Source organism: Bombus affinis, chromosome 4 (assembly GCF_024516045.1).
Source record: "Bombus affinis isolate iyBomAffi1 chromosome 4, iyBomAffi1.2, whole genome shotgun sequence".
NCBI classification, from domain to species: Eukaryota; Metazoa; Arthropoda; class Insecta; order Hymenoptera; family Apidae; genus Bombus; species Bombus affinis.
In genome coordinates, this window is record NC_066347.1 from 495,467 (window position 1) to 518,503 (window position 23,037).

At 35.0% G+C, this 23,037-nt stretch overlaps 1 protein-coding gene across 2 annotated transcripts in view; it reads left to right on the forward strand.

Annotated features, from left to right (window-relative positions):
- The window catches only part of LOC126915452 (uncharacterized), a 77,319-nt gene that overhangs the window by 9,947 nt on the left and 44,335 nt on the right, over nt 1-23,037 (forward strand). For both annotated transcript variants that reach the window (XM_050720143.1, XM_050720142.1), the window contains exons 2-4: nt 15,700-15,811; nt 18,172-18,359; nt 20,871-21,948. In XM_050720143.1, the coding sequence (XP_050576100.1) occupies nt 15,700-15,811; nt 18,172-18,359; nt 20,871-21,948 (1,378 nt within the window). The remainder of the gene's footprint in view (nt 1-15,699; nt 15,812-18,171; nt 18,360-20,870; nt 21,949-23,037) is intronic.

Genomic DNA, 23,037 nt, shown 5'->3' on the forward strand with positions numbered 1-23,037 from the left:
TATTGTATTACATGTTATATAATTATTATAGTATCGTAATAAAAAGACAACATTTTAACTCAAAATAATGTAAATTTTTGTAAACCAAATTTAAATTGTATTAGATTTATAGTCTGGCGATACTATGTATATATCGTTATGATAGTAAACGTTGCTTCTAATTACTAGCTCATTATTTAATAATTATTATCAATTCACCATTAATTTATACATATTGGTAAAATCCATATATCGTTACCAGAAATAGACCAAAATATCCGGATATTGTATGCATATGTATAAATGTATATACTGTAATTGACGTAAACGTATCTTGATTGGAAGAAATATAGACAAGAAAAAATATTATTAAAAATATTAAAGTATACGACGTTATTTTCTGAACCTATTAACAAATCTTAAGACTCGTAATTAAATAATAATTCACTATAACTCAATGCACGACAACATTTTGATTAAGTTTGTTTCGTGTTGTCAACTGGAAAAAGTAGTTCGAAGAAGTTACGTTTCACCGTGTGTATCTGATGAAAAAGCTTGCTTTTAGCTCTATATCCGAGGCGTCGTCGAGCTTCGGTTTGCCGCCTTAAACTACGAATGACTTGACGGGAACTCTGTTAATTTTTATGGCACTCTGCAAACTGAATGACCACAAGGAAATACTAACTCCCTCATTTGTTTCAACATTTTCCTATGCTGAACGTAATTAGTTCTGCTATTATCGTGTTGGTTGACTTGTAAATTAACATTAACCAAAACTTTGCGTTACAATGCTTTAATTTAACGCCAACACTATGTCTAAAGCATACAGATCACTTTTACGAACGACCCCGTTATTCCTTTGTTTTCCACGTTCTGTAGCGTATGCTGATTGCATATTAAAATTTAGGATGATAAAATTATAGCATGTTTATTATCTGGGATATAATATCAGTGTGATATGGTATTATTAGTGATATTCTATTGTTTAACCCTGCAGGAGTCTTAATCCTAAAGTTTTATTAAATAATATTTCTTAAGAATACAGTGACTTCAAATTGTAATACAGTGCACAAATTACTTTTTTTTTTTATACATACTGTACAAATAAATGAAGGAAAATTGAATTTTATTGAAATAGATACAATGTGTAATTATTAAATAGAAAACATACTACGCACGCCTATATGTTACTAATTGTCTTAAGTAAATCTAGAAAATATGTACTTTTATGTTCTGTGCGTTCTCTGTTGTTCAAATATGGTTGAATGTTGATCACAGTTGTGGAGCTTATCAAATTTTCTGTTATTTGTAACATTATAAGTTTGTATATCGCTTAAAGCGTGTGATATTGTTGGTATCGAAGGAGTTCCTCAAATTCCCTAAAGACTTTAGAATTCTGTATACTTTCAAAACTCCATAAGACGTTTTGGACTTGCGATACTTTCGATACTCTAAGAATTTCGTAACTTCTGATGCTATTATTTTTCAAGTTGTAGATATTTTGTTCGTACTTTTTCGATCTTTCATTCGGGATTCTAATGCTCAAATTTTACGTGTGCTGCACTGTGAGCTCTGTCAAAAATATTAATACAATAAAAGAAAGTTATTACTCCTTTTAAGATCACTTTAAAAAATCATTAAATAATGTATCATGAATTAACAATTTTCTCTTTTCTAACAATTTTTTATATCCTCTACAAATTCCCATTACTTTAAACAAAACAGTATATTCAATAAAATCCGATTTCTCCTTTAAAATCAGGTAACTCTGGTGCTCGGTAATCAATTTATTTCCCCAATGTTATCCAACTGGACGATCTAATTGCTTCCATCGATGCGTCACAGTTTACCATGTTTCCATTCTTCCGCAAAGATTCGACGCATCAATTTCCCTATCCACGGGTCGTATATACGCATTAATCTTCTCGAGAGAGGCAACTTGATTAATTGATTGTCCTATCGTTTCCGCATCTCATTAGACGGCCACTCACGAAGACGTCAATCCAATATCGGTGCCGCGGCCAATGGACCATTGGTCATTTTTGCTTTTCATCGATCGTTGGCTCTTGCGAGTATTCCGGTTACATCGACAAAAGCTCCGCCGGCTATTCGATTACTACGGTTCCTTAGCGAATGAAGAATTCCTTTTTCTTTCTTTCTTTCCTTCTTCTTCTCGGCCATGGCTTGAAATGAAATTTTCTTCTTTCTCCCCTCCACTGGTTGTCTCGTCGACGATGCAATCCCCGGTGAAAATCGTAGCTCTCCGCCGTCACGACGTCGGAGTAAGACCTGATAAGGGGTATGAAGGGGGCTTTAGGAGTAGCGTGTCAGTGGGAAAGCCCGTTGATGAAAAAATTCCATTACGTTGTCTGGCCTCGGCGTTGTTACAAGGAAAAGATAAATTTCTGCGTTGGGCCACGATGCATGTGGCCGGCCACCGTAAAAACAATTTATGGAACAACGGGGGACCGTCCCTTTCGTTTGAAAGTTGTATCGCGGATACAGGTATTCACATTAACCCTTGGAGTACCGATACGTGTTGGGTTTAGAGTGGCCCATATTAGTAAATCAATGCAATAATACAGTGACTTGCGAAACTGTTACGTCCATATTATATGCGTTATGTAAAACATATCGAAATTTTGTTAGTATTGTAATGTATGTTGGTAAGATTTGAAATCAATCTGAAAATGTATATGGAAGTTGTAATAATTCATTATACTAACTTGCAATGCAAAAATTATAGAATGTAGATTAAGTAACAAAATAATTCTACAGGTTTCGTCAATTATATATGTCGCCTTTATTATTACACGTATCATGATATTCTGTTATACATTTGTTTTGTAAGAGCTCGTTTATGGGAAGAGAATTGACGAGGTTGTAAATAAATATTACGATTACTTCATACTTTGTAAGAAAGAGTTAAGGTGGAGATTGAACGTGAGTAGCCTAAAATAGCAAATAGATATTTATGAGACCTTCAATATTAGGGGTTCTTTTTACTTAAAAATTGTATGGTATTATGCCAGATATTTATAGAAAATGTTTTCGGTATATATGTCGACCGATAGATATAATATAATGAAATATTAATACAGCTATGATCGATAAAAGACCAAATGTAACTGATACTAGCCTCAATTAAAGTTGACGGAAATATGATATTACTTTTCTAAATTAAATAAATTATGTAATATCATGAATTATGCTTCACATAAATGTGAACTATTTTAATGCGAGTCGTAGGAATATATACCCAAATGATAAAACGGGAGATCTAAAAACGAAGAAATTATTGGATCAAAACCTTAACCTTAATTCTGTCAATGAAATCTTGTAGTAGAGGTGCTATATAAAATCTCTTGTTTGTCGATCTGCAGATTTTTGGCGTGACACGCAGCGCTTATATATAGAGAACGATACCGAGAATTAGGCGATGAAGTCGAACAGACGCTATTCGTGAGGTACTCCGTCAATAGTGTTTCTAAGTATTCAGGTATGATAGGAATTTAGTTTACTCAACCTTTTATATATCATAGGGTTTATTCCAAGTATAAGTGTGCGTACAGTATGAGATGAAGATATTTGTACGATGAAAATGTAGAAATAAAGAGAGTAAAAAGAATGAGAATATAATATTGTTTTGCTAATACTATAGACACACAGTTACATATGTATTTAATGATATAGAGAATATTTCTCTTTCTACGGTATCGAATATAGAATGGCGAACAGGTAACGTTTTAATTGAAAGTTTCATAATGGAGATTGGCAATAAATCTTCATAATTTCCCTTAATTAAAGGAAAGTAATAGTACCTTCGAAAAGATATGGTATATTTTATTCACGAACGGTTCATTGAAGTAACTTCCAACGAACAAAGAATAAAAGTTAACAATGAAGGTAACAGAAGGATCCAAGGTAACGATCTAAAATCAGTAAGTCTGTAAGAAAATTTCAATGCAATCTTCTCGCTTAATACTATTGTTCTTTCTTCGTGATCCCTGGATTCTTCGACATTCCACGGAGACATCGATTTTTACACAAAAAGTCTGATGAAATACCATTGTGAAATTAAATTAATTCTTGCAATTTAATGTCGCCATTAACAAACTTAATTTTTTTCATATCTGCTAATCAGAGTCGGTTGATTGTGAATGGTTACATTCATACTATTATGAATGCAAGTTCCACTTTTCCCGTGATCTTTGAATTTTTCAACATTTCGCAGAACCATCGTTTTCTTCACAAAAAGTTATGTCAAATGAAACACCATCTCAAAGCTAAATTAATTCTCACAATTTAATGTTGTTATTAAGAAAACATACTTTCTTCTCATATAATTAATTATAATTATTAGACTGTACATGCTTATACATTCTATGGACATAAAAAAAGAGATGTAAACTAAATAGAGATTTATATTTTGTTCATTCTCGTACATGTTTGTACATCTATTTAAATTTTCGTCTTAAAGCGTCTCTTTACTTTAATCTGCATAAAAAGATCAATATGATGACAAATATTGTTATCTCAAAATCACAAAAACGGCCTTAATTCGAAATCCAATAATCGATTTTACGATGCACCAAAAAACTACAAACCATCAATCAAGAAAGAGCCATTTGCAATATAGAAGTAATGAGAACTTTCTGATCGCAAAAACTTTTTATCGAAGAAATGAAATCCACCCTCGTCTCTTGAAAGATGGAAATATCCATTCACGGTAAAAACCGTTAACGATACGAAGAAACGCGCTACATTTTCTCACATGACCATTATGCGAGCTCCATAGCCACTGAGAGGAAGAAGTTGAACTAATTTCGTAATTTCTTTGGTCGGATGGCCGGCCAACGCGAGGGAAGGTTAATTACGCCCCTGGTCGCTTTGCACGTTCGTTCACAGCTAACTGAAACTTCTCGGTAGATCTCGCTCTTTGTGTCTCAAATACATTTAAACTTAAAAGTAGCCTCGAGCAGATCACGATCGACGACCGGAAACGAGAAATCGCGATGTCGAGAAAAGAGCGGAGAAAGGGCCTGCTAATTGCACGACAAATCGTCGGTTCTTCACGTTGCTCGTTTTCCGTTCGTACAATTAGATATGTTATAATTAGACTGCGGATTTTTATACAAATTCATATTTTATTTTTCAAATGTTATAACGAGTATACTTTAGGAATTTTATTATTTTTTAATATTATATTGTAATCTTTAATATTATAATGTATATTATACTTCAGACGTTTTATATATTTTTTGCATATTATATATACTCTACGTATTTTTGTATTTTTAAATTTCAGATAAACGCATAAAAATCCGCACTTTAGTAATAATATTTCACGGTAAAAATTCCCGTTATCGACAAACGTTGATGACTTTGTATCGGCGTCCTTGCATGTTAATTAATTAATCCTATTTACATCTATCAAAGTAACTCGTTTGATTATTAACACATATGTTCGAACGTATAGAAGAATACAAATGATGCAATTTTCATCGAATGTATTTAATTTGAATTCTCGTATTCCTACGTTAGGCGAAAAGGTTTTTCTGATATTGCGTTCGTATGATAGAGCATTCAAAGTCTATGCGAGAAATTGCAATGTGCTCGTAGAAGTCACGTGTGTTATTTAAAGAGTTCCTTCTGGTCTGTAATTTGTTTTCTTTTGTAAGTGGTTTTTCGGTAATAAATCTTTTTTTATCTTTCCACGAAAGGTTTGATTAATGGCTTGAAGATAGTGTCGGTGATTGATCTCTGAATATCAATAGAATTATTTTAAGATCATTAAGTTATATTGTTAAAAATGTTCTTTTATACAAAGTATCTACATAATATTAATTAAAAAATGCAAAATAGCCATGATTTTATCTGGGTAACTATTAACATTTTTCAAATGTTCAACAAATTGATTCAAAAGATATATTTAATAGTCATCTACAGTCAAATGGAAAAATAGTTTAAAATTAATTCACAAGGTGTTGAATTTTAAAATTGCTCTATTATAAAAGACGAAAAATGTTCTTCATATTATCTATATATTATCAGATTGTCAAAGCGTTGATTTTGACTTTAATTTTTTATCTCAATTATTCCCACTATAATAATATACATCTTGTAAATATTTTCAAAAAACGCAATAATTCTTTCTTCCAGTTTCTCAACAGAGTTTCTTAAATTTCAATATCAATATCATTGAATGGGTGTCACGTTACGATTAAAATTCTCTCGTAAAACATCTTTCCCGTATCCAGCGGAGATCAATAACTTTCCCTGGGAAAAAGACGTCACGTTGTATTTTATTGGCGAGATGAGCTTTCAGTTGTTGCTCAAGGGATTCGTTTCTCCATATCGAGTTCTTCAGAACCATCCAAACCGTCGATCACCTCGGCTCGTAAAAAGCTTGGTGAAGTCGCGTATACGTACGAAGGATCAGGGTTGTTGAAGGACGACACCCCTCTGCCACCCCTTGTCGAGGTTTAATTAAACTTTTGCAATGGATTCGCCGGCGTGGCGTGACCGCTTACAATGGAGGAACGAACGAATTACTCTCAATCGCCCGTCGGCGTGGCTTTGTTGCCCGCTTTAATCGTTTCCACCTGGAACGATTCTTTCTTTTGCCGTCTTTTGCTGTTTCGTTGTTTCGCTTCACGGCCTCGTTTCGTAACAGGGAACGCTCCGTGGAAAGGAGGTGAAGTTGCTTTTAAGCGAATTATAGAATCAGGAAAATGGATCGTCTTTGATCGGCGGCTTTTTCTTCGATAATTGGCGTAATCGAACAGCGAAAATTATTATCGACGCTTCTTCGTTCGGGAGTTGGCCGCGAGACGTGTAGACGGTGAAATCGATATTTTATTGTCGCTGTCGTTGGAACAAGGTCAATGCGTTCGCTCATCTTTCTTCTTTTGTTCGCACGATATATAGCACGTTATTTTACTTTTTTTTAGGAAAGTGATATTGAAAGTGAAAAGGTGATGTTTGTATCTCGTATGTGGTGCTTGGAGGATTATTTATTAAAGAATTAAGTAAGGGATAATGTTTGTTGAGGAATATAAGGAATGTATGACAAAAAATGAACTTTGTTAAGTAGCAAGAAGCATATAATAAGGGATAAAATATGTTAAGGAACAATTAATAATCTTTACGGCTTCGACATATCAGAAAATAGCGGAGAGTGCAGAATGAACGATTTAGAATATAATTATCTCTTTGTCCCCAAGATTTTCTGTATTTCTGGTATTAGATGAAAAATACACATACTTTTATTTGTTTATGACAAATAAGTATTAATTATTGCGTTACATATGACATTTAAGATGTGATTCGTGTATTCACTCAAGCTTAAAATCTTATTCCATCTGCTAAAATCTAACATCTTTCGTTTTCCAAAACCTCATCGTGGCATGGTTAACAGGAGTACAAAGACATTCTCGCTTCATAAAATTGAGATTAAAGAGAATACGGTCGATGAACTCTGCTCTCATGCGTTTACTAATCTTTTCACCATTTCTCCATCCTGAACTGTGTCCATTCGTTATCATAAAACCAGAAATGATGAAAGACCACAATGATGGAACACCGAATCGCCGGAACGAAGCGTCGATGGTGACATAATTGTTCTCGAATCTACGCGAAAAGCTGTGCAAAGTTCGCACTTTCGATAGACTGAAACTCGTCGGTGGCGCAAACATTCCATAAAATCTGGAACTGGATCGCAGCTGCGTACGAATTGTGTCTACAGAATCGATTTCTCCGGTTCTTGCACCGCGAAAGTATCTCCGATTCGGCCTTAATTACATGTTTGGCTAACGAACCCGGCCTCTTAAATCAAGTAAACCGTGGCAAGTGTTGCGAATGTGGAAAGTCTGTACTTTCAACCGACAGATACTTGGAAAGCGTTTTCAACTTCGCCGAGAGACGCTCACCCTTTCCCGGATCCACGCCCTACCGCAAAATTAACTCGGGGGATGCGTTAACGTTTTCCTTTTGCACGCTTCTCTTCTAGCGCGAGAACCCACGGATCAGACCCGAATTCTTGCCGATCCTCCGAGCCGAGAGATTTTTATTATCGGCCACGTTGATAAGTTTCTTTGTAGACTGATGGGCTCACCTCTTCTCTTTCTCCTTTCTTGCGTAAATACTGGGAAGGGTTTTGGGAGAATGAATGTTTGCTGCTCCTTTTCCAAGGGTAAATTGCTGGAAATGGGAAATGGGATTCGACCGAGGGAAGAGTAGCAGTGGAAATTTGTGAAATTTTGTAATTATTGATATATTCTTTAAAACGATGACCACAGGAGGAGAACATAATATTATATTTTTGAAAATTTTCTATGCTATTAATTAATTTCATATGTACCGATTCGTATTTTTATTTGGCTTTCGGATTAGATATGTTGTTCCCTCATCCTCTTGAACATTTAAGAAACAATTATGGTGACAGTATCAATTATGCCGTGGGTTCTGCGTAATATTTCATGCATGTACATATCTATTATCTATTATTACAAGGCTTATATCTTTGCATCCGACAAATTGATCTACTTTCTAATTGTATCACGTTGAAGTATTTCCTTTCAGCCAACAAGTAGCATAAAACTTAAGAAATCAGCAAAAACAGATCCATGACATTTCTATCGCGTAATCTTCAAATGTAAAATAAAAAAGGCAAATAATAATTTCAATTTTGTTTGCGCATTACCAAATATTTCTTCGTTAAAAAAGCTTTCAATACGAAGTAATTTTAGTATATCTTTCAATCCTTTAATCCCAATATGAAATAAGCTGTCGCTCAAAGTTGGAATAACTTCCTCATCTTCTTAGGTGAAAAAAGGGTTAAAGCGGAACCCAGACGAAGTTAAGTCTCTTCTTCGAGGGCATTTACCGGGCTCGGTGGATCGTTTGAGTTTTTCATTGCACAGGTGCCGGTGTATTTCACGACATCAAGTTTCGTCTTGTGTGCGCACGCTACAACGAAGAATAATTTCGGTATTCACGGGTTTCCCGGGTTCACACTGGAAGAACGTCTTAATTACCCGCTCAGGTAAGCTGACAAAAAAGGAGGGAAAAACGAGAGACAGAAAGGTGCACGCGAAAGGCGGGCCGGAAAGACTTACCTCGGCATTTTCAGGAGCTTTAAGCACTCTGAACTCTCGCGTCTAAGTAAAGTATGGAACTATACGTTTCTGTGACTAATTCGCGACCCTGGAAGCTAATCTACAACTTTAAGAGTAAATGAGAATAAAAGAAAAAGGTAATTTGACAGAATGTCTTCGTTTTCTTCCTCGTTTTTCGTGAAGGTGGAGTTTCGGAAAATTAAGGTTCGCGAGGGTACATTTCGTAAAAATTAGTGTTTTTCAAGAATTTTGTTATCAGAATACTGATATCAAGAAATATACAACTTTGAATTTATGTCCTTTTCGATATATATATCGAATTGTCGTTTGGATTTCGAACGCGAGACGATTCTTCGTTAGCATTTGCCATCATGATGTTCAATAAAGTTTGTATTTACATAAATTTATATTTCTTTACAAAGTTTGATAAATATTTAGTTTAACGGTTAACTAAGATAACAAACAATAAGTAAACAAATGCTTTTAATATTATTCTTGGGTTCTGTAATCCACGGTTAACGGGAAACTTTCTGTACGTTTTAATATATTTTTGATAGCACACTGACACGTTCGCTCAGGCACAGGGTTTCTTTAAGACTGACTCCAAGACGATGACAGTAAACTCTCCAAGGAGATTGCAAAATAAAAGACAGATACAGTTACATATATCAAATACATATCGATCGGGAATATCAACAAATTCCCAAGCGCCGTGACTAGGCAGTTCCACATAAACCAGCATTGCTCCTGATCAAGACTTGATTGTTTATACAGCGTATCCCTTAACACTGGAACCTCCTTTGTAAAACATTTCGTTCATCCCGTGACCGTGGCTACGTTCGGCGACCAGTTATGTCACCCCGAGCCCAAGTATTGAGAAATCTTCCAAAAGAAAGGCCCGATGTCTCTACATCTCCGACATATATATATATATATATGTTGAATTATGAATGTTTAGAAATATATCGTGGTTTTAAATTCGTCGTACTATTGAAGTCAGAAAGATTCTACGCATCAAAGTAGGACGAGAACGGAGAGTAGTAAAGTTATTTTAGAGGCTTCAATTTCATAATAACCGAATTAAAAAATTTATCAAATATACGTTAGTTCATTAGACAGAAATAGATAATTGCAGGAAGCTATTCTTGATTTTCGTCTTACTTTGAAATATAAGATCTGTTTATCTTCAATTGAATTTGGAGCCACAGTGTATAATTTAAGTAACGCTAATACAATTCATATAAGAATATAATTCAAATAACCATCTTTTGATTCGATAAAGAAACGATCTTAAGGATGGAATTACCCACTTAAATAAATTGCAACTTACCACATTACCGAGAATATTTACGAAACAGTGTAAGTCTTTTTCAATGTTTTGTATATAGTCATTCATGACAATGTGAGATGTCACGATTTTTTTAAAGGGTTGATTACACTCTCACGAATGTTCCTTTAATAAAACAAAATTGATTATGATATTTTAGCATCACTTAAAGTAACATTTTTGTAAAGTTTCAAGCTTATTTTGAATTTTCGTATTGTCAAACGTTTTTCGTTAATGACGTCCAATTAATTGGGAACGTAAGGCATCTTTTGGAAGTTATCCTTTATGTTTTCACGAGTGATGTATGTAGTGTTAGTTGAACGTGGACTGAGCGGAAAGTATCGGAGGATCTTGATAGTACGCTTTCAATGATGAACAACATGTGTATATTCGTGCATGTATCTTGATACAGTTTTATAACGTTTAATAATTGCACGTATAGTTTCCAATTTTAATATTGATATAGTAAATGAAATAGTAAGGAAAAGAGCTTAAACTTACCCACGATGCTTAGCTATCTTTCAAGCTCAATAATTCAAGATTGGAAGGTTTCAGCGTTGGAGTCAACGACGCTCTGCAAAATCAATTACAAACTTTCTCGGCGCAATAGGGTAACTTTTTATGTGTAAATAAACGTTTGGTTCACCATTCCGCATACGATTCGCTTCACTATTACTCTGTCTCTCAAAATTGTGAAACATTCCTTTGACTTCTCGTCTACTCTCGTAGTTTTGGCTTAGAGTTTGATTTGTATGTATTTCGAATGCATTATACATTAATGTCTGAAAGTTTCTCAGGTATTGAGTAAGTGACTGACACGTTTAAAAGCAATTTTAAAAATAATGTGTTAAAATAGAAAATTATTTGAGTTCATCAATAAGAAAAGTTATTTGTTAGAAGCTTTTTAAAAGCTTACATTAGAAACCTTCTAAAGAAGCCTTTTAAACGAGTAACTTATGAAAAAGATTTGAAGCAGAAAATATTCTAATAATAAGTAGAAGCTAAATAAAATTATTCTGTCTTCATCGATACAATACTAACATACTCCAGTATCAATATAGTTATATCTGTTATATTAAACGTAAGAAATGAGTATCTCAATCAGATTATCTAAAAACATGTATATGCTTCATTATGAAATTTTACTATCCTTCATAATCGATATTCTTCACAAAGAAAATTGCGTAAGGTAAAATTATTAATTTATTATTAAGGAATCCCTGCATTAAATTTACTTCGTGTTATAAAATAAAGAAAATATGCTAGAAATTATTTCGCGGTAAAACAACATATATTTGTCAAGATTCCTTTCACCGCATACGGGCATTAACTCCCACGTGCAAAATACGAAGAAGTGAGCATTTCATCACTTCCCCGATATGGATTTGCTTAATACAGCGTCTGAGCTCGGGTGTGAAACTTAAAATTGCGGTCGTCGCGCGTTGACCTGATACTTGTGTATAAACGCCGCTTTGTCAATGGAGTTTTATATAAACCGATGATCTCAGACGAATTTCTCGATGTACCACGGGGCGTGACACATTTTATTTCTTTCACAATGTCTTCGCCGTGGTAACATACATACATAATTTCTTTTGATGTCCTTTCGTTAGAAACGTTGTACATGTGTGTTTTCGCAGAACAACTTCGAAGAACTCGAAGAAACAATTTTTCTTAACATATGTATGTATTTGTGTCCTCAACTTTTTTTGAAGATATGCCTCAATATATTGGGAATGTTTATGGATATTTATATTTTTTATCCATAACCAATAAATACTACACTTTGGATATTTATATATTTGTGCATATTATGTGCATTCTGTGTATGTTTGTACTTAAAAATTTATCGTAACTGCATAGGGATCCATTGAACAGCGTGTATAATTATTAATTCGGACTACCAAGATTACCGTAACTTTAAAAAATTGTTGATTTACGGAATAAAATTTTTTATTCAATCTCAATAATTAAATTAAAAACTAAATCAGCGTAATGTAACGTCGGATGAAATAATTCTCATTGATGTCTGTATTCAAAATCTTCAGAGAAATCGGAGTCCATTAAAACGTTCTGAATGTATCATTTGTGCTTTCATTGCTCTTCATTTTTCCTAATAGCATCCCTATAATGTATCAGTAGCAAATTTCTCACCAGCTTCTTCGATTTATCTACTTTTGAGCAGTTTCGTAACGTTTGCCGCGCACGGAGCTGTGCTCCTCAGGTTCCGAATCAGACCAACGCCATTATATTTCCGCTTCACGTAGAATTGGCGACGGAAATGGTACGCGGCCCCCGTTAGGATGAGTTAGAGCTAGCAACTGACCTATCCCATGTTGAACGACCTCGACGAGCTTCGAAGGCCAATGCATCATAATTCATAACTTTATCAGACGTTCTCCGTTACGTATTTACTAGTTCAAAGACGTAGGAGTGCTATCAAATCATACTATGGGCACGTTAGGTTTTTATTTTTGAGGTGCCAGATTAAGTAGACGATGAAAAAATTGAATTTTTACTCCTCCATTTAATACAATATTTTATTACGGTTTTAATATCATTTAAAATACCAAATGCACTCAGTTCTGGTAGCTGATTTATGCGATGTATTTAATAAAAAGGAAGTTCAAGTAATACCAACACATACATTTGAGATATGTCATTATTCTCTTCCTGTTGTCAATAAAAGAAGAAAGAAATGTGGGACACAGAAAAATTAAATAATATAATAAATTGTTACAGATATTTTGTAGATATTCTATAAATATTTTTTGAAAAAGTAGCAGCAAGTTGAAAATATTTCGTGAAATATCCATATTTTAAATGATTTAATGGAGTTGTACGTAGTACATAAAATATGATAATATCAAAGCATGCAATTTAATACAACAAAAAGAGAGAAAGAGTTATAGATACATATTTCGTACATACACAAAAATGAAAAAATGTTTTTCTCTATTGCATCTAATAAATTTAGTATTTTGCGATTTATTTCGATTGTATGGCGCAACTATATAATATCAACAATATGTTATCAAAGCTTTCGAAAGCGTTCATATTTTTCATTCAATTTAAAACAATTCAGAAACAAAATACATTTTTAGGAAGCCAGACAGAAAAAGATAACGGTATAACAGAGCAAGTCCTGAAACCGAGAGAGGAACACAAAAGGACACCAGAATTGTGCCAATTTAATGGGTTTCAAATTATATAACCGTCAACGTTAATGCTGTCATTATAAAAGATAAAAGTACATCTGTGTCTTTCGTTGAGTGAAACCACGTTGTGAATTCAATGGCAAACTTAGTTATTAAGAGATAGGAAGAGGAGCACAATAGCATGCACAGTATCATTTAAAAGTATCTGGATATTTACCTAATTTTGATAAAAAAATGAATATCCTTATTTATAAAATTATTGATAAAACAAACTGCAAATAATAAATGAAACTTCCTTATAATGATCATAGTTATACATAATAGCACATATATTATAACCTGATTACAATGATATTTATGTAACAACAAAACTGGCATTTGTAATTGTCAGACATTATAGAATTATTTTGTTACTGGACAAACTCTTTATCTTTAGATTTTTCAATTTCTCAACCTTTGAATTATAAGATAAATTATACTTGGATCTAATTAATTCGTATGTAAATATAATAAATTCCATAATAAATACAGTGGTATGCACATATAAATTTTTGTAATCATTGTATATCATGTTCATTGCTAATCTCGTCTGTGATTGCGAACAGGTTAATGGCTAATAAAGGTATCAATCAATTTCCACCGCTAAACATCATCCAATATAGAGATGGTAAATTCACATATCAGTTTTGAGCGCTCCGCTTGAAGTTTAACATGACCATGCATCCATAGGACCAAGCTCGACATGATCCCCGACCAGTAGCACCTTGACTCATTTTATAAGGTCTTGTCGAGGGTTTGAGGTTCAGGATCATGTTGGTCTTGGTCGAATGAGTCCAGGGTCATGTCGAGCGTAGTCCCATGCGTCCGTGGTTTTGTTGGAACTGATCTCATGACTCTTCCCTTGCGTGTTCTCCCGACTGATGGTCCTTAGTTAGTGTAACCTTCTATTTTTGGTATTATTCCGTATCGCGTTATGTATTTGTAGAATTTGCCAGGTTAGGTATTTGTGGTTTCATAGACACAATTCAATGTTAACTGCAATGTTGATGTGATTGTAGTTATGATAATTGTTAATTGACATTTCGAATAATTAATTCTTGTGTCTGTACATCTTCTAATGTTTCATTAAGGTTTGAATTATTCCTTTACGTTTAGTTCGAATGAGAGTTATTCTTGGTATTATTAAAGATTTTTATTATGTTTTTTGGTTTATATCTTTTTATGTTCACAAAAGGTGAAAAAGGAAAAACGGTGAAAATTTTGAGTGGTCCTAAATCAATGACCAGGGATAGTAGATGATTATAATTAAAGTGAAATGATAAAGACAAGTAAAGATAAAATTCAACGTTAATTTTATTAAAAGTACTTATGTTCTAATAATTACGAAAACAAGAATACTGAAACCCGATATTTTGACTGATTTAGCAGCTGTACCGTTAAAATCGTCGATGATGCTACGTCATTTTTACGGAGTTCACTATGTCCAAAATTGTTTTCCGATTTCCACATTACTCATGCCAGCATTGTTTAAAGCTATCGCGTATCAGCAAGCCATGCTCGTAACCTTCGAAAGAGGAGAAGGTTCGTAAGCAAATTCCAACGGTAGTCGGTGAAATGCGCATCTCGATCAATGGTTTCTACGACTATCTGTACGCAGAACAACTATTGCAAACCGCCGCTTTGTTTCCTGCCTGGCTCTCGCTTTAACCTTTCGATGCGATAAAAAGTTCAATATCGTGCTGAAAAGCTGACTTTCCAAACGGTAGTACGGCGAGGGGCGTATGCAAGTACTCTTCCTGGCATTTCAAAGTAGTGAGGGTCCTATTGACTTTCGGGCGGAGTGCGAGCAGAACCAAAGAAAGGTTCTGAGGCCTGGAAACTTTCCTCCTCAGCCAGGTGAAACTTCCCGCCAGCCGGAAATGGAAACTCTCGCGCCTCTGTTCCGCGTTCAGTACGGACGCAGCAGTATCGCGCGCGCGTGTGCTTTTCTCTTTTTCTCTCTACACTTTTTGCTGTTTCTCTTTTTCTGCAGTAGCGCTTTTCTGTCGTTTTTAGATTTATTACAATGTTTCATATTCGACGTGAAATGAATGCAATGCGATTTTTGTGTTTTCAGGACGCTGCCAGAACGCAGGTCCACGGGAACAGGCGGATAGCAGGGATGATGCGAGGAAAATAGGCGATCTGCGCGACGAACTGCAGGCTGACGATGCGGATCAGTCGTATGTGTAAGTACTTTATGCATATTTGATGCCTTCGATCGAACGTTGTCGGTTATCGAAAGCTTTGTGTTCGAGGAAATAGAAACAGACATCAATCGGGCTTGTAAATTGACGAGCGATAGTTTGAACACTTTTAGGACCATGTTTTTTTTAAGATTATCATTTTTTAAAGCATCATTTTTTGCTGTAGAATTACTAAAAAATATTTTTCTAGGAAGTTTTTCTCGGTAAAAGTTCGCAGTAATTTATGTAAATAAATCACGGAGGTTGCACATCGCTGAACAATGACAAGAATATTTTTTTAAAAAAGTTTTTTCGGCATAAGAATTTTCAGTGATTTATGTAAAATGATTCATTACAGTTTGAAAGCAATTGCCCCATCTCCCTCTGGAATGTGTAACGCGTGCCTGTGACATCAGAGTTAATGAGCGAATTGGCTCGTTAATTATCAAGGTCGATCGTTATGTTTGTGGAGCAGTGTCAATTGTTTTAAGTGAACCCACTTTCCAATTGATCTTAAAATAACATATTTTAAGAATATATATTCCTTTTTATTTTATAGCTCTATTAACCTTATTATAACCAAAATTTGTCAAGATAATTTAAATTTTATATTCAATGTCAAGTATATTTTTGGTAGGTATATTTTCAGACTTATAAATATTTCAGTGGTTGTTTGCTAAAAATGTAGGATTTCTTGTCAAAAGGGTAGATTGTCGTCCTTTCTATTTTGTAACCAGACCCTTTTTACTTTGGAATAATGAAATTAATCTCTGACAATACTCTGACGGGTCGATTACCATTTCAAAAATCGACCTCGTAACTTCCTACGGTTGTCCGTATATAATTACGTATCTAGACATTCTTTCCAGATGTATTCTTAAGGTCGCACGTGGTATAGATCTTTGGCATCTTTGGAAAATCTTTCAAAAGTACGGTAGTAGCAGGCTATTTGTCTCTAAATGTCATATTAACGTGCTGACATTAATGTGTCTTTTTGAATTGAATTCATTTTTGATTCTTCGCTTTCTATCTTTTTTCTATTTATAAAATTACTAATTATCTGGATGGACTTACATTCAAAGTTCTGTACATTCTACGTAGAATCCGTTTTATGCTATAATTATTTTTTGTTAGTTTAATAAAAGTCATAGGCTTCGATTATATATTAATATCATCAGGAGTTTGTCATATGATTAAATATTAATGAATACAGACGTCAACCATGTACATACATATAGTAATAACAATACATACGTATAACAATTCTGTACTCTACCTATACTCCTCAGAAATCGATTTATCTCTTTTTCACAAACTGCAAAACTAACTTACAAATGTCGATACTGATAAGTTGCTGCACCTAAAAAGGAGTAAGACGAAGGAAAGAGAGGAAAAGAAGAGAAAAAATAAAGGAGCAGGAAAAGTGAAAGAACGTGTCTCACGTTTCTTGTTTCTGGGCAACAAGTCCTCTTGGCGAATTCAATAAAGTCGATGGAATGGTCGCGGAAATCGTCGTTGGAGCAGAGTCGCAAGTTCCGGTGCACTGAGTGGGCATCGAGGATCAAACGGTTGGACTCTGGAGAACCGATAATTACGGTGGCGCACGAAATAAGGGCGGTCGTATTACGGTGGTATTACACACTCGAACTTTCTAATTGATACGTAACACAGTCGAACCGCAGTCATGGAAACCCGGTTAAAGCGCGCACACCACCTAACGCCTGTCTCAATTACACACTAGCACGACTTATAATTACCGAAGCTAAAGGGCCCCGGGAGGATGGAATCGTGCTCGAGGTTCTCGTGAGGCGGTGCACGCGTCTTCGTTTCTAAAGGAATCCCAGCTTTTCGCGGTATTTTCATTTACAAGTGCTGGAATGTTTAACGACCATGGTTACAGTTTCCCTCGTTTGTCGTTATTACGATAGTTGGGATGGCTGAGACTCTTTGAGTACGCTTCGCGGCTTCCTATGAAATTATGCATGCAATCAGACCGCCTGGTCCTCGTTGTTGGAACGTTATTGAAACGGAGATTTTTGTATATTTAATAGGATCAGATTCGTTTAACACATTCACTATCTTCTCAAAGGTGTCGAATCGTGAAATTCAGAATTTTCGAACAATTTCACAGGAAGACAGATGTGTATCTATTACTTCTTTAATTCTTTAATTCAGATACTTTCCACTCCTTCTACAAAATTCCACCTGTTTACAATAGAAGCATTAAAAGATGTTAAAACTTAAAAAGATACAGAACATTATACATGCCAAAGGGAGAAGGGGCTTATATTGCCAGGTATAGTTTCATTTTATTTTGTCGAGAAGGAAAGAGAGAAATAACGGTTGGCTATGTTGTCCATTAGCTGGGATGCGTCTCTCGAGGGTAAAAAGGCGCTCGATGAAGACAGGAGCTCTCTCTCGTCTCGAAACGCGGCAGAGGTGCCGGAGACGGAAGCGGAAACAGCGCCTCGGGCTGACGGAAATAGGGACAAGGTCCTCGTTCCACCAGAAGATGCTTCCAACTCCTCGCTTCGGCAGGGTTTGAATGTCAGTGAGTAAAAATGTTTACTTTTTAAATCGGACCGAAAGAGCCCCAGGTATAATCGTGTAACTTACGTGCTGTAAATGAAAAGTGGAAATAAAGCTTTACAGCTTTATTTGTTTCCACTCTTCGAAGGTTGCTTTCATTGGTTTCAAAGAATTATTACAAAGGATTGTGTTGATAATTTATTATGAACGCAGTATTGATTCGAATTAAAGCATTTATTGTTTCGGTACTTTGGACATATTGCAATGCATTAGAATAATTGATGTGCTTGAAATTGTATCTAAACAGGATGAGAAATTAAATATGTTTTATAATTAATCATTTACAGTTGCCATGAATTACTACGTAGTAAATAGGTTATTAGCATCTCAGTCGAAATAATAAGTTGAGTTTTATCATTTTTAGAAGAGATTGGTTTGTTTTAAAAATTTTAACAGTTGTAATTTTGTCTAAAATTTTTTATAGAGGAGTTAAACGATAGAATAGAAGTGAAATTTTGTCAATAAGTATTACAAACAATATAGATTGGTTATAGATGTTTATTATGATTATTATTTAGTTTTTAATTGAAACGTTGCATAATTAGAATTTTTAAATTTTTTTAATTAAACTTTTTTGCGACTAATTTTATATCATAAATCAGAATTTCAATTTTATTTTATATACCTATTTGTTTTATCTGTTTACTTATATAGATTGTTATCATCCGAGTAATTACATCAAATTAGTATTTTAATGAGAACGTCTAAATAAACAAATAATTGCTATGGATAGAAACCAATATGCATTATGTTACATATATGTATATTGTTGATAAAAATGGATTAGGCAAATCACTATTAATAGACGTCATCGGAGAAATTAAATATTATTTGATTGCAAACAGAAATTGTTTCGATTTATTGCATATCAAACGACAGAGTCTACGTTGGAACATACATAAATTAGTGTGCTCGATTGTGTTCGCGGGGAGGCGCGTCTGCAGTGCGACTCGTCAACGAGAATCGTTAATTCTCGTCTTGATTAGTATCGACACCACGAATCAGCCGATTCCCTACTTCGATTGCGACGATAGGGATATTTATATAGAATCTGACACAGGGTTTTTCAATTAACACATAGCTATATATTTCGCAAAGAACACCTTCTGAGACTGAAGACTGAATGTGCGGATGAATGCTAAGCGTAAGCGGATCAGCGTCGTTTTTCTGTGTGTCTTGTGCGGAGAGCTGACAAGTGAAGTATCGGTGACGCATGTGGAAAAGACGATGTGCCTAAAATATGGGACAAGCGGATCCGTCAATTGCAATTCTCGACGAGAAAATAAGGGCAACGGTCAGTGCTGCTAATTGGTTGAAAATTGATAGGAAAAGTGAGAATTGACTGCCCCCAAACTAAAGGTCACTCGCAGATACGGAGCATACTCTCGAGTGACGCACATGGAAATCTCGCGTGTCCCAACGTTTGTTTAATCATTACCGTTAATAAAATCGAGCAGCGCCTCGACTTAAATAATACATCGTAAAAATAAGGAAGTTGACAGAAAATACTAAACCTTATGGCGGGCAGATGGAATGAGTGCTAATATAGACTAAATTTCGAGACGTCAGTAACGATTCCTTGAGGATTACTGTTGGTTCAAGCGAATATGTTAAGGAAAGCGTAGATAGAGAAATAAAAATTGGAGAAAAGTGTATGGTATCTTTAGAAAATTAGAAACAGCTATTCTCAAAAGGTTGTTATGGAAATAGGAAATAATTGTGAAGTACCGTGGATGAAAAAATGGACGAGTGTGTGATGGCTGAGTGGTCATAGGGAAGATAGTGCCTACTTTAAGTAGGGAGTACTACTACTAAACATATTAACCAGTGCGTGACAAACGCATCGTTGGCTGTCTTGCAAATTATCATGCATGGAAAATTTTTATAATATAGCAGTTTATAATGACATTCAATGCGCTGCCATTTAATCCAAAGATAGTCTACTTTGCATACTATTTATTTCCTAATTTGTTTCCATATTGTAATAATGTTTCCATATTTAAGCGATTAAACTTACACTATTGCAAAAATAATCCGTTTATACGTGCACAATTGCTGCGTTTTTAAGAGAATTAAAAATAGCATAAAAATAGTCATAAAATTTGTTATCAATAAGCGTGGGCATTGATACAAATTCATATTTTTAAGAACACGAACAAACCATCTGATTTTAACTCATGATTTATTTCATCCAAATTTCTGAATGGCTGTTTTTATTTTTTTTTTTTATATTATATATCATTTTATATATTTTTGTATACATTTTTATATTTTCAAATTTTTCATAAATGCGTGAATATCCACAGTCTAATTATCAAAGATTTAAAACAAGTTTAAACGAAAATGACTAAATCCAAGCTATCTATCCATAGCTATTTATGTAAGAAAACTATCCAGATATTAGCAAAAATAAAGTTGTCAGCTCCATTTCACGCGTTTACATCCTATTTTCACATAAAATCCCTGGTTTCAGCAACCTCAACGTCTATCACCCGTCGAAAGGGGGATATTAACGACAGATCCCGTAAGAAACGGCGTAGAAACAAAGATTCGAAGAACTCCGACGTGGATCGACAGCGTGAGAACACGCAGGAGGTGTACGAGAACGAGATCAGGGGGAAACGAGGTGGTCAAACGAAAAAATCGAAGGATACCACTGCGAGAAGGTATCGCGTCGAGCGTCGGAGGAGGAGAAAAAATCGCGAACGAAAGCGTGGAAGGAAGAGGTCCAAGCAGAACGGAGAGAAAAACGAGGCGCGTAGGACGTCCAAGTTCAAAAGAAGAATGAACGATGTGCCCGCTGCGCTACTGCTCGGCAAGATCGATGGTCACGTGGCGGAGGACAATGTTTCCGGCTACGACTCCTCGAACGTGACCGGCAGAGGTAACCAGAATCTCTCGAACGGTTCTGACGTTACCTCGCCGTTCAATCTTCAGGACCAATTAACTACCGAGGCCACGAAACGGTCCACGCACACCACATCGCGTTACAAGATGTACGAAGACACCGTCGAAAGGGAATTCTCGAAGCAGCTTGAAAAAGAGATCTCGCGGACGCAGATGGAGGACCCTGCCAGCTTGGAGAACCGTATCCTGGGTAGTTCCGTACCGAAATCCTCTCACAAGAATACAGAACATAAAGAGGATGGTTCTACAAATACGAACGAGTCGAAGTTTGGCAACTCGAGGTACGACGCCGATAAAATGTTAGGTTATTCACGGACGGAAGAGGATTTACCTATTTTGGATTTGGAGAACGAGGTGTTGGCGAGGACCTTGAAGGATTACAACGCTTATATGACGTCGAGCTTGAAGTTATCGATGGTACCCAGGCGGGACGAAATCGAGCATAGGAAAACTGGCGGATCGCATTTTCATGGGAAACCCATAATCGACGGAGTTGAGTTCGATAGGTTGGGCGGAAAGAAGAGCACGGAAACGATGAGCAGCACCGTGGCGTACGAGGAAGATACGAGAGGGGATTTATCATGCATAAACGGGACGTTCGTGCCGGCACCCCTTGCCCGCCATGCACTGATCAAATATGTAAAGTAAGTGGCTTTTAGCATGAATAATTCAACTCATCTCGAACACCGGCCAGGTACCTGGTTTCAGCCAATGCGATTTCTCTTATGACGATGGATCTTGCGCGCGTTTGTGAAGTTGAGCGCTGTATTATGTTCTCATGATAGAGTAGAGCCAGAACGGGAGTAATTAATGCGAGTTTCATACATCTAGAGTTTTTATTAATGTGTTGGCAAACAATAATTTGGATATATTTCAGTCAATCGAGTTAGATTTAACGTTTTTCCGATGAATAGTATAGTTGATTCATTTCCGTTTATTTTTATTTAAGTGGAAACTTAAATAGGAGGGTATAACATTATTTGCTTAACATATCCATAATGCATACGTTACATTACCTGCATAAAATTAGCTACATATTGCATTGATTTAAAAATAAAAGCTAATAATTTGAATTGGTTTACAAGATTCTATGTGGTTTGATTAACCAAATGTTCCTTGGAATGGTCTGTTTGTTAACTGATGTTATGGATTAATTAATGATAATTATTACGCTAATATAACAATGATGATCGCGTAATTAAATTGAAATGTTGATCCATTTTGAGAAATTTAAATTATTTTCATTGATATAAGCACAATATTATAGTATTAATTAAAACATCCGGAGTCAAAAATCACTTTAAATTTCACATTAAATCAGTTTTATTATACTTTATTCGGGAACGTTTGACAATTTTAAGAATTTTAAGAAATCTAAAACTTTTGCTGGGATTGTAGATTGTAGAGAATCTTTTTCTCTGGTGTGGCAAGAAAATGATTTTTCTTATGTTTCATTTTCCATGCGTGTTGCCGCATATAAGTATTTGCACACTTATATACACTTATAAACACCAACATCGTTATCGCACGTTGACTTATAAAAATCAATTTAATCATGATATGCCATTATACGTAGTTACAATGATCATAAGTTTGATCTACACATAATATCATAATTAAAGGTTACCTACACTTCATCAAAACTAATATACTTTTGAGCGGTACGTAATGAACTTTCAAATATTTTCAATCTTTCGAGGTGTTCAAACTTTCTCGATAATAAAAAGGAAAAG